This window comes from Corvus moneduloides, chromosome 6 (genome assembly GCF_009650955.1).
Source record: "Corvus moneduloides isolate bCorMon1 chromosome 6, bCorMon1.pri, whole genome shotgun sequence".
Taxonomy (NCBI): domain Eukaryota; kingdom Metazoa; phylum Chordata; class Aves; order Passeriformes; family Corvidae; genus Corvus; species Corvus moneduloides.
The window spans coordinates 59,032,579-59,045,216 of NC_045481.1; the positions used below are offsets into that span (position 1 = coordinate 59,032,579).

The following is a 12,638-nucleotide window of genomic DNA, read 5'->3' on the forward strand; positions in this document are numbered from 1 at the left end:
TTTAAGCAATGCTGATTTATGTAATTTACAATTAAGATCGGGAGAATACAAACACAGGAAACAGGAAAAGGGTATTTATTTCTTTGAAGATCTTGTCCTAGTTTTAGGTGATGAAGGGCTTATAGAAATGACGTTCTAAATCCTAATCTGGAAGCTATTTCTGCTCCTACTTTGATATGGGGTGAATGAACACCTAATTGAAATAGTAGCTTGTGTGTTCATTTCTTGCTTTGCAGAAATGACACCTGGCTACGTGTAGGGACAGGCTGCTCTGGGGCTTGACACCTACTTGGAACAGCTCCTGCCTCCTGTCTTGTTTATATCCACATCACATAAAGACACTAACTGCAAAATACTGGTGATGTTTTTACTGCAGCTTTCTCTTAACTTTTTTTCTTCCAGGAACGGTTTCTCGGCCATGCCCGGCTGTCACCTTGGAATGAGGCGCCGGGCATCACATCGTAATCCCTCCTCGGCCGCCCCTAAGGGGCGCGTCCTGGCCCAGCTGGCGGGGCGCGCTGGAGCAGCCGGCGGGCGGGCTCTGGGCGCACGGCACCAGCTCGCTCTGCCTCGTGATATCATTCCCGGAGCTCAAATCCGACTCGGCGTTCCCTTCCTCACACCGTCTGTCTGTCTACGCTGAGGTAGACACTTCCGCAGCGGGCGGGAAGCTCCCTTGGCGAGGCGAGGCGCCGTTGGAGGAGACGGGGACAGAGTCGGTGTGAAGACCAGTGTGAGGAACGGAACAAACGGAGGAGGGCCAGTATGAAATTCATCGCTGCTTATTACGTGCTGCCTCTCTTTTCTGCCCTGGTCTTTGGCACTAGGTGAGTACCGACAGCTGTTTTCCTTAGAGTGCTCTTGCTTTGTTTCGTTTTTCAAATTCAGTGCTTTGAAGAGAAATAATACAGATTTCAGGTTTTCCTGGGGTATTAAGTTTAGAGCAACGATTGTCTCTGATTCTTATGTGTCTCATTCCTGCTCCTGATCGTCTCAATATTGAATGTTCTCTTGGTGTTTTTTTAAGGTAGGGTTTATTTGTTTGTTTGGGGGGGGTTGTGTGTGGTTTTTTGGTGGTGGTGGTTTTGGGTTTTTTTTTTGTTTGTTTGTTTGTTTTTGTTTTTATGCTGGGAAAGAGATGCTCCTGTATAATTCGGCCCACAGCTTGTGGGATGTAACAAGACAGTGACAAATATAAGTTTTATATATAGAGAGCAGTAAAACCAGATAGACCCTATTTCATTGTAAAGAAAGGCAAACAGCTGTAACTGAGAATAGCTAACGTTTTCCCTTGTAGAGTGCAAAAAAAAATTAGAAACACTTGAACAATCTCGTCTCAGTTAAGATTCTATATCTGAATATAGATCCGAGGCTTACTTTTTTTTTTACTGTTAATATGTTGTAGTGTTATGTCAATGCCAGTAAACCTGTAAAAAGTTGCTGCAATCTAGAAGAATTCCTTTCTGTGAAAGTAAGAAAATATGAACACAATCTATTGCAGCTTAAAAATAAAACCGGTTCTGACTATGCAGTGTTCTGATAAGATAATGTGTTCTGGTTACTTGCTCAGAGATAGTATAATGTCTATGCTGTCGGTATAATATGTTCAGCAAAGAAAAGATGAAGCTGAGACACCATATCCCCTTGTCTTGATGTACACAGATGAGAAATTAATGTTGGGTACACAGCAGATCTATTATGACACTGCTCTCTGTTTAGACTGCTCAACTTCCAGTTCCTTATCAGTAAATCAAGCCCCCACATTTTGACTGTGGTATTTCTCCGCTGTGTTAGAATAGTAACACAGATTGAGTAATAAATAGTAATGAGTCTATAAAGCATGTTCTTGGAGGATATATGAATGTACATTTTCAGGGAAGTGTGATTTTTTTCCTTTATGCTTGGTCTCTTCTTGTAAAATGGGCATCAAAGCAGCTTTTTGCAGAAGCACTGCATGTTTTAAGGCTTAATTGTTCACTGAGATGTAAAAAGAAAAGAAAAAAATGTGTGCCTGGTACATAGTCAAAGTAAGGGACAGTACGAGCTACATACACAGGCAAATAATAACTGAAAATCTCTGAATGGGAAAATGTCTGAATGAGGGGGAAATCAGGAAATTGCTTCAATTATCCAGTAACTTCCTTACTTTAGAATGGGTTTTTATTGGCACAAGAGGGGTACTTTTTTTGGTAACATTTCTGGTTAGGGGTTCCACAGTGCTGGTCCATATGAACCATGCTGATGTGCTTTGGAATACAGCACTTGGAGGAATATATTGTGGTTCAATTCTTCTGATTTAATAAAAGGTCTAAGGAAACTTTCACTAGCAGTCATGTTAATTAATTTGGATTAACAATTTTATGCTCAATAAAGAGTGATGCATCCTTGGAAGAAGAGTTAAAATGGAGAGGAAGCACCAAACCAGCTTTTGCAGATGCAGGTTTGTATCTTGCATGAGCTTGTGCAGATTAACCTGTACTGAAAAGAAATACAGAAAGCTTAAAGACTGCTTGAACATTCATGGAAGTCAAGGTATCTAGTGTAGAGCCCTAAAAGTGAGTCCTTATCTTCTTGAGCAAATGGTGTGAGAAATGAAACATAGCTAATTCCTGATAATTATTAAAAAAAAAAAAAAATTCAAATCCTTCTTCACCTTTCAAAAAATAGTCAGAAAGAATATCAAGAAGTTGAAATAGGCATGTGGATGCTAATTATGAAAATTATAATTCTGAGGAGTGTGTATATTTTCATAAGAGTACTACTATATTGTGGCCAGTGTGATGATGATTTATGTTCTTATGTAATTAAGGGATGAAAATGATCAATGTGAGAGAAATTCCAGTTAAAATTCCACCCAAGTACAGTATGTGTTGCAAAGTGAGTTTTGGTACCAGATTGGCTATCCTGTTAAAAAAGGAGACTGGAACTCTGTTGTAGAGTTGGAGATTTATAAAAGTCCTGGGCTACTCTCTTCAGCACTCACTTGATTTTTAACTGGCTGTGTAGAAGATAGAGTAATTTTTCAACGGCACATACTGGAAGTTTAAAAAATGCAATGCTATCAACATGTCATCCACTGGAAAGAGATTATGCTTTAATCTCCTTCAGCAGAAGGCAGTTCTGGCTGTGGCAGTTAATATTTGTTGTAAACATATGGCTAATTCATTGGTTGGACCTAACAGAGTAGGTTTGCAGGACTAGTTTTGCTTGCAAAAAAGCAGGGTCCAATATCGTGCTGTGTGAAATTGCTTAGCTAAGGCAAAATATTAACTTTGCAGGACAGAGTTTTTCATCATGAGGATTTATTTTTGTAAAAGTTCGTACTCTGTTTCATACATTGGTGCTGAAATCAGTGAACACAGTGCTTGTTGCAGAGGTGGACTACTCATGGATTTTTTGTTCCTTGTTATGAGGTGATGCCATCTTTTTTGCATCATGTCATGGTCATAGTTTTGAAAGATCTCAGCATGTCTTCAAGCCTAATTGCAAAGAAATATGAATTGATGAGTTAAGCTATGTTAAGGCAACACGTCATCTTTTCTTATTAAATAACATTGTTAAAAAGAGGAAAATACACAGCTATCACCTTTATTTCATAATTGTATGTAACTTCTAAACTTGGTCTAAAGTCATACGCATGCATCAAATGCTTATAAAATTACAGAAAGTTCATGGTTTTGAGAAGAACGATCTTTTCTGCATTATCTAAACTGGATTTCGGTATGGCTTTGAGACACAATGATAAGTCTTAATCATATTTCGGGTTGGTTGTAGTGCCAAAGAGGTCGTAAGATTGAATTGAATTTGTCTATCCAGTTAAATATGTATCTTTTGACGGCATAAGTAAAAATTTCTGCTCTAAAATCAGTCTCTCAAAATGCAAGGTGCAACATTTTTGAAGGTGAATTTAGCTTGGTAAAAATTATGAAATTTGTGTTTTCCTGTCCATTTTTGTTTCCTTTGACATTTCGATTTTGGCAGATTTAATGTGATAGTTTTTATATGTTGATTTTTTTCATATGATGCTGAAGAAAATACAGGATTTTCATATGACATCAGAAATGAGTCTCACTGCCCTGAGAGTTCAGGGAGTAGACACAGTGTACAATAAGCTCAGGGTCTTGTTCTGTGGCCACTTTGCATGCTTTTGTGGCCCCAATCACCTGAACAGTCTGACTGGAATGCTGCTTGTAAAAGGGAATCTTACATGAAGGCAGTCATTGGGGTCAGTAGTAGATCTGTGGTCCAGATTATCTTGTCTAGTGAGACCTCCCTACTTTTAGCCAAAAGGACAGTTTTCTGAATATTATTTGAGCATTACTATTGAAATGCTGTACACCAGAATTGTTTTGTAGAAGAAGCTTGGTGTGAAACAGAGCTTTCCTTTTTTTTTTTTTTTTGTGACAGTGCATGCCTTTCTGTCCACTCGTGAAATATGGCAAGCATACAAGACACTGAATAATTTGATTGAAGTAGAATGCTTCATAGCAGAGAACAGGACCATAAACCCAACAAGATGCACTTCAATAACAATAGTAATATTTCTACTACAGGAACTCATTAAATGTATGTACAAAGAACAGGGCTGTAAAAGAACTTTTTTCAATTGTAGAGAAGTAGCTGGTGGTAATTTTTTTCCTAAAAGTACAGTTTATTGTCAGTCTTACTACACTGATGTAACAAAGCAATCTGTAATACAATGGCTTCAGAAGAATGCATCTTCTGTCATTTGTACGAGGATAAAAGTAGTGTGTTCATTTCAAGTTGCTTAATGAATATACAGGTGTTGATTTGGTGTATGTCAACTGTTGGAAGTGATAAAAATATGATGAATTTCCTTATTAAGCTTGAGAATGGTTGAGCTTTCCTTGGATGTATTTTCAAGGTCAGCTATGTTCTTTACCTTTGTTGGGTTTGGTAATTATTTTTTAAGGGATATGAAAATAATTTTTTCCCTCCTTTCAGATAAAGGTGTGTAAATGACTCAGCCTGGGACTTGAGGAGAAGATGAAGAGAAACATATCTGATGTTACTGTACTGGCATGGAGTGGGAGAAAGTCAAAAATCCTTGTTTCTAGTTTTTTAAGATCTTTTTGGTTTTAAAAACACTGGGCTATAATCAGATGTTGAAGGAAACTGTTTTTCATTTAGACTGATATGAGAGTAGATGGAACCCTTCTTCTTTATAGATTTTGGAGTGAAGTATGAAGCTCATTGAATGTTAATGCTCTTGGCTGTAGCCATGTCATTGTAACATTCTCTCTGGCAGGTCGCCAGAACCAATTCTCATACATGAAATCTCAGACTAAGGTCCAGTAGTGTCCCTCCTCTTCCCCACAGTTGAAGATTAATTCTGCTGAGTGGTAGTAGGCTAGTTCTTTAGGAGGAAATATGATACGGTTTTTTTCTGTAGGTTCTTAATATGCTTTCTGAATTCTTTCAGAAATGCAGGGGTAATAAATATAATTTTTCTCCTGCTTAGAATTCACACTTCTGTTGTCTGAATTTTCTGGGCCCTGAAAGCTTTCTGATTTCTATCAATGTGGATGATGATGCTTGTTTGGTTAATGGCTTGCTAGGATTTATATCTGAGGTACAGAAGTAGTATTTAAGATGTGACTTGTGGCCATTCTATACCTGAAGACTATGTGCTTTTGTTGTGACTGTGTTTAAGTATAATGGGTGCTTAAACCAGTGGTGCAACTCCATAATTTCATGGAATGTGTTTGGCTCGATGGCTTTTTTTTGATGACTTATAAGAAAGTGCCTAACACAGCAAAATAGAAGCTACTTGCACTCTGCTGCCAAAGGAATGGAGAAAAATGCATTGGCAATATCGATGGTGCTCCATATATCTAAGATCATGAACCTAAACTAAAAATACAGAAAGAAAGTCTCAGTTTGGCCAGAAAAACTAAAAATAGATTCTTTTGTGATGTTGGAATTCTGTTTGTTATGCTATGGATAATGGATAATTTCTGTCCAGGAGACTTGCCATGGAGTTACTTTTGACATTTTAATGTGTTCTTTGTTTTTAGAAAAATTAGAATGCTGACACTTTCCTGTGTCTCATTTATTAATTTACAGTAAGGACCGAAGATAAGGATATCTTAACCTAAATTGTAATCCCTTTTTTAGTGAGATTGTGAGCTCAATATTATTTTCCGTATTTAATAGAAAACTGTTCACAGACAATATTCCTTATGATGTACCACTCTGCAGACAAAGAAATCTCATTTATGCCACTTGTCAAAGCAGTGTTTCTTCCTATTGTCTAGTTTCGCACAATGGGTGCACCATCTGTCTTGTAAGGGTCAGATTGTAAATATTCTCTATATGGAAGTCAAGTAATATATTTTTCAGAAAGCCTGGAGAGTTTTCATACCATCCTTCAGTCTTAATATTGTGCAAAGGTTTAAGATGTGTATTGTTATATTTGCTATTTCAAACTTATTGGAGGGCAAGTATCTTTTAGAAATACTGAAGAATAAATATGAAATTTCATCAAATAGCAGTTTTTATGTGCTACTATGACTTTCTTTACTCCCTTTCCTTACTTACTCATCTTACCCTTTACATAATTCCTGTGTTTAATGTTTACTTTTACTGGTTTTTATCTTAGCAATATTTTTGTAGTGTTCTCTCTTAAGTTTCTGCTGTATTTGTAGGTACAAACAATACTTCAGTCAATCATTAGAGAAATCAATACATGAATCTTACAAGCTGAAGAAATAGGTGTGTACAGAATTTCTTGATATCTTACTTGTTGATATTGATTAATAGCTTCTATGGAAAAAAGTAGAGAAGTGTCAAAAAATTCTGGTGTCTTTTGTCTTCATATGCTATCCTAGGAAGAAAAGACTTGTTTGCTGCCAGCTAGTGGATATTACCCAAAGTGTTTATTTTTCCAACCATTTACATATTCTTGTTGTCATTTATGAATGGTCGTATTTTGTCAATTTGTGGTCAGTTTCCTTGAAGGAAATAGGTAGGTTTTCTTTGCATTTGCCAACTGTGACAATTGAAGCTGGTTGAAAAACAAAGTAAACCTACTTTGGACAAATTGAAGCACTTAGAAAATGGAGCATATATTTGTTGAGTCACATCTAATTGCAGAACTAACACCTTTGCCTTTTAGTTGGAGATGGAACTGCAGCAGAATATCTTTCTAATGTCTCCATATGTGATGGTCTTCCAGGCCATCACACTTCTACCCATGACATTGCTGCTATGCTCTTGCTTTGACAGCATCAAAACACGTTCTATGCAACAACAAGGCAAATAGGGATTTATGATGGGACCCAGTCTCTGTAATTTCACCATAGTGAAATGACACATAAACTAATCATCAGTAATTGTTATGGGTGTTTATATAGCTTGTTTTGGTAGTGGGAGGGGAAACAAATTACCTGGTGTAAGTGGTAAACAAAATAGTTTAGACATGCTTTATATTGTTGAATTCTCTAGAGTTGATACACTTCTTCAGGTGATTCTGTGTTTTTGTTGTTATGAATGACTGTAGAAGTAGAAGCTCTGACTTTGTACCTCAGAACTGCTTGGTGAACCAAGAGTAGCAATAAGCCCAGCAATTACACTATGCCCACCTTATGTGTGTCATCCTCATCATGTTTGAATGATTTTGCAGCCATGTGTTTGTTTCAGGCTAGTCTGTGGCAGTAAACATGGGGAAAAAAACCTGAGATTTTACTGAAATGTGGAAGAGAAAATAAAAAAATATGTGGAAAAATTGAGCTGACAAGACTGAAATGCAGCAGCTGTGCTCTGGGTAGATTGTTAAGGGTTTCTTCCTCCTGAGGCAGTGTAATGAAACGTGTGCTTGATGTGCAAAGAGAGACTGTCTCTCTTGAAAATGGAGAACAAAAATCAATTTTTATACTGCTTCACTTAGGTTTTTTTATTAAGAAATATTTTTCAGGATGGGGTGCAACTCAGCAAGGGTGCAAATCAAAGAACTATGTTTAGGCGTTCAGTAGCTGAACCTTTGAGATGCTGTGCTGAAACTATTAAGTTGATAATTAATTGTTATTTTCAGTGCCAAAATGCCCAAAATAGCCACTGTATTCTTACTACTTATCAATGGCTGGCATAGTCCATCAGTCATGCTGTACTTCTACCCCTCTGATCTGTGGAGAGTACAGAAGGTCCTGGCATTTCTTCCTCTGAAAATAGGTACTGTTGATTTTTTGTTGGTTTTGATTTGTTTTCTTCCCCCTTATGTGAAGGGAGCCAACATTTGCCAAGGGACCAGATATTTTTGAGAGGCTTAATACCTATAATCTGCAATGGATTTTCTTTCAAGTGAGATGAAAGAATCTAATCTGATTACTTTTGAATTTCAGAAGGGGAGAGCTGGTTGACTGCATTAACCTTTTGAAAATCTGAATGCAAACAAGAGCTATATTCTTTAAAAGTTAGACTATTCTCTAGGTGCTGTTGGGTATGGGGGATACCAAATAGTCGTGATTGTTAGGAATCCATCCTGACCTCTTTTAGAAAGTTTAGCCTTGCAGCTGTCTTCATTTTACCCTCAGTCAAGGAATAAGATTATTTGGCTTAACGCAAAGGGTAATGTTGGGGTAGCTCAGCCCACTCTATTGGGCCAAGACCATGGAAAGCCAATCAAACCAGGGCCATCCACTGGGTGGATTTCCTCACCCATGACAGTGAGTCGGAGGGCGGATCAGAGGATGTGACTGAAGTCTAAGTCGCCTCCCCCTGGGTGGTTCCTGGGGTCAGACTACCTCCCCCTATTATGGAAAGTTCTTTGTTCTTTGGATGTTTATTGGTTCCCTGTTGTGACTCCCGCCTCCCTTTCTTCCCCATTGGTTCTAGAAAATTATATCCTCCCCTTTGTCTGTATCCCATTGGTTGCTTCCCTTTTCCCCATCTTGCTCCATCCCCCCATAAAAAGCTGTGTCCTGTGCTTCTCGGGGCCTTTGCTGGTCCCGGGACCCTCTTGCAAATAAACCTGCTGAAACCCACACCAGAGGCCCCTCTCTGTTCCCTTGCCTCCGGGCTGACGCGAGCCCTGATACCGGCTGCCTGTTGTGTCTCTTCTGAGGAGGAAGCAGCATGCGCGTCTAACCTGCGCCTCGCTTTTCCACTGAAGACGTTCTGAGGACGTTGTGGAAGTGACGCTGCGTTCCCTCTGACTGAGGGCACGCCAGGGCTCGAACATTCGAGCCAGCCAGCATCAGGGTAAGGCTTGGGTAATTAGTCAGTAACCATGGTGCCTCAATGACAGTGAAATGAAGGAGGGGTCAGAATCCATTACAGCATTGCTGCTTTGCTTCTGTTTCCTTCATTAAGCTTATTTAATGTTGCATTCAGTGCAGCCTAAATTTAATTTGATGAAAAATCAGTCTCAAATACAGTTTTCTGTGAGATCACTGCATTCATATATGAATATATATGCATTCATGTATGAAAACAAACCACTGTCTTCAAGTGCATAGGTAGTGAACAGAGACTCATCTGCTTTTTTGTTTACTTGTAAAACCACTATCTGCTCTCCAGTGTACAGATGTGCTGTATTTGGCTCAGGAAAGTTTATGAAAGCAGACATTTAATTTAATTTAATGTATTTCTTTACGTCTGTTCCTGTTTCAAACATCCTAGTTCTTTGCCTAATTTTGACTCAGCTGAAGCTCCTTTGGCACAAGGGCAGATTGTCATCTGTTCCTGGGCACAGAAAGAATTAATTTTGCCCCTAATTCAGTACCTTAGTGGGTACTGAATGGGTGTTACAGTAGTTGCAAGACACCTAGTGTCCCAGGTTCACCTTTAACAACTCTAGTTTATTTATTACTTGAATATTTTAAGCCTTTGTTTTAAAAGTTGCTTTCCTTTTGTTTTTATTAATGTTTTCTGCTCAGAGTTGTTCATAGGATATTGCTAGCCCTCTGCATAAATACGAGTAGGGGAAATACCAGCACTTGTGAAATTAGTACTGAGCTTAATAGTGGGCCTTCTAATATGCAAAAGTGAAGAATGCAGCCACGGCAAGGCTGTATTTCCATTTCTCTTAGAATTCAACAGACAAGTAAAAAAATGGTATGTATCTGTCAGTAATTGGGTGTTGCACGTCAGAAGGAAGTTGCGCATCATAGCTGAAGGATGTTTCTGTTGAAAATTGGATCTGGATATTTAATGTTTAGATTGTGGCAGGATCTGTGCTACTGAGAAAAGAAGAAAACAGTACTCCCCATATAAGAGCCACTATCTGAGGTCAGTGACTAGACTTCAGTGTAAGAGTTATGGTAGTCCTTTCCAATGAATAAGAAAGAAATGCAGTACTGTGTTTCAGAGTGGAGCTGGCTCCGATCATCAGCTGGCACTGCAAATTTATTCCAGCTATGGATCTGCCCATTAACCAAGTGAAGACATCTTTTAATTGTGAGCATTGTATCTTTTGTCAGTTCAATGAGCATTTTCAATACTTTGATCCGAATCAGTATTTACGACTTGATTCTAAGGCTGAGCTGCATAAGAACAGCCAGTGTTTAATGTTGTGCCGGTTTAGCCAAATTTAGAAATATATCCTCTGAGAGAAGGCAGGTTACAAACCACCAGGTTTGGGAAAAAAGAAACTTTTTCCTCAAAGGAAAGTGAAAGAGATAGAAACAATTTATTTAACAAACACACGGGAAAAGGATAATACTGCTAAATAATAAAATCTCTCGCAGTGGAGAAAAACCTGGGAAAATGTTAGAGTCCTCCCTTTGGTCTCCCTCCTCCTCAGAGCTGGGACTTGGCTCAGGGCCAGGCCCTCTGTGCTCAGTGGAAAGTCCTCCCAATGTGTTCTGATACTGAAGCAGTCCAGCAGAAAAAGGGAAAAAATCTGAAATTCCCGGAAAAACAAAGTTCAAGTCTCTGGAGGAAAAAAAAACCCAAAAAATGGCTGAACAAGCAAGCAGGGTGCTTTCTCCGCTCCTGCTCTCCCAGCCGCAGAACGCAGAAGCCAAAAGAAAAAAAATGCAGGGAACAAGAGTGTGTTATCTCAGTCTGCATCCTTGAGGGTTTTTTTTCTTCCCTCTCTGCTCAGGCTCAGTTTAAAAGCATAGAAAGGTATATATACTAATTTCTGGGCATAGTGCAGTGATAGGGAATACAACATCAAGTCACCCCAAGACAAATGTCAAACATGAAAAATAATGTTATGTTACCTATTATTTTCAAAACTGAATTAGCCCCTTTGAAATAACAGCAGCATATAAAATGGAGCTCCCTCCAGACTTCTTGTGCAAGAATATGTTCTAGTCTTTGTGAAGGTTTCCACCCTTCCAGACTGTGTTCATTTGGTGTGATATTGATCACTCTAGTACCTACCTGACACCTTTCTTACTCAGCTGCATAGATAATTCAAAAAGGTTGCATATTTCTTCTTCAGCAAGCAGATAACAAGGAGGTAGATAAGAGAAAATCAGGTGTTTATATGGAATATAATGATATCTAATATCTCTCTTCTAATCTCTCACTATCTTTCACTACTAAGGAGTATTTGTGCTAAGAGTGCACTCTTTTTTTAAATAAACTGTACTAGCTGAGTCTGTTTTTGCAGATGATGCTTTTTACTTTTATCTTAAGTGTTTGCAAAATCTAGAAACGTTGGGCTGTCAGTATTATTCCTTTAAGCTAAATCAGTGGGAAAGATGGTAAATGCTGCCGGAGAAATCTAAGCAGTTTTATTAGAGCTGTGCTTTGAAGAATAATGAGCAAAACTTTTAGAGAGCAAGGCATCGGAAGTTATGTTATTTAAAAGCCGATAAAAAGAAAATTATGTCCACCTTCTGAAACAAAAAGGTAGGAAGATACTATCTGCAGAAATTAGCTGAGGAGCAGAGAGATGCTGCATTTAAAATGGATTTTGGATCAAACCTACCTACACAAAACCTCATTTTGGGGTAGTAGTTACTCCATGACATTTTCAATGCTTTATTTGCAGTAATGTCCCAGTATGCCTGCCTAGGTGAAGCCAGGTAAGAATTCTTTTCTTTGGGTATTGGTTTAAGACAATTTTAAGGAAGACATACTAAAAGGAGTTACCTCCCCTTTAGTTTTAACTAATCCCTTTCCAGCAATAAGGAGAAATGAATACCAGTAGATATAAGTGAAAAAATAACACTTTACTAAAAAAATGAAACAGCAACAGGAAAGAGTAACAGTAATAACTAGTTATAAAATTGCTGAAATCTCGAGGACTCCCTGGGAACAAAGAGAAACTCAAAATGGTGGAGTGACCCCTTCTCCAAGATGGTGCCCTCCACAGAGAAACACGGGTAGGGAGATGAAAGGAAGATGGTGGCAGCTGCCTCCCTGCCTTGTCCGCCCTTATCTCTCTGGCTGCAGCAGCTCCATCAGCGAATGTGGCTGGCACTCTCCAGCAGCTGGTACTCAGTCAAGGGCTAGAACTCATGGACGAAGTTCACCTTTCTTTCAGCAGAAGACAGCAAGGTAGCTGGCTGGGGTGATTTGGACTCTGTGCCTTCTCACTTTGGCCGGGCATTAGTGGTGGGCTGGGATGACTGCAGGGAGCGGGCCCGATACGGTCCTCTTGGCACGATGCCATGGCTTGCAGATAGGCACTCACAGAATCTGGCCCGAGGCAGTCCATGACT

At 38.9% G+C, this 12,638-nt stretch overlaps 1 protein-coding gene across 1 annotated transcript in view; it reads left to right on the plus strand.

The window, feature by feature from the left end:
- Positions 1 to 480: 480 nt before the first annotated feature.
- The window catches only part of LUZP2 (leucine zipper protein 2), a 215,994-nt gene continuing 203,836 nt past the window's right edge, over positions 481 to 12,638 (plus strand). Inside the window, exon 1 of the mRNA XM_032113534.1 lies at positions 481 to 827. Within this exon, the coding sequence (XP_031969425.1) occupies positions 766 to 827 (62 nt within the window). The 5' untranslated portion in view covers positions 481 to 765. The remainder of the gene's footprint in view (positions 828 to 12,638) is intronic.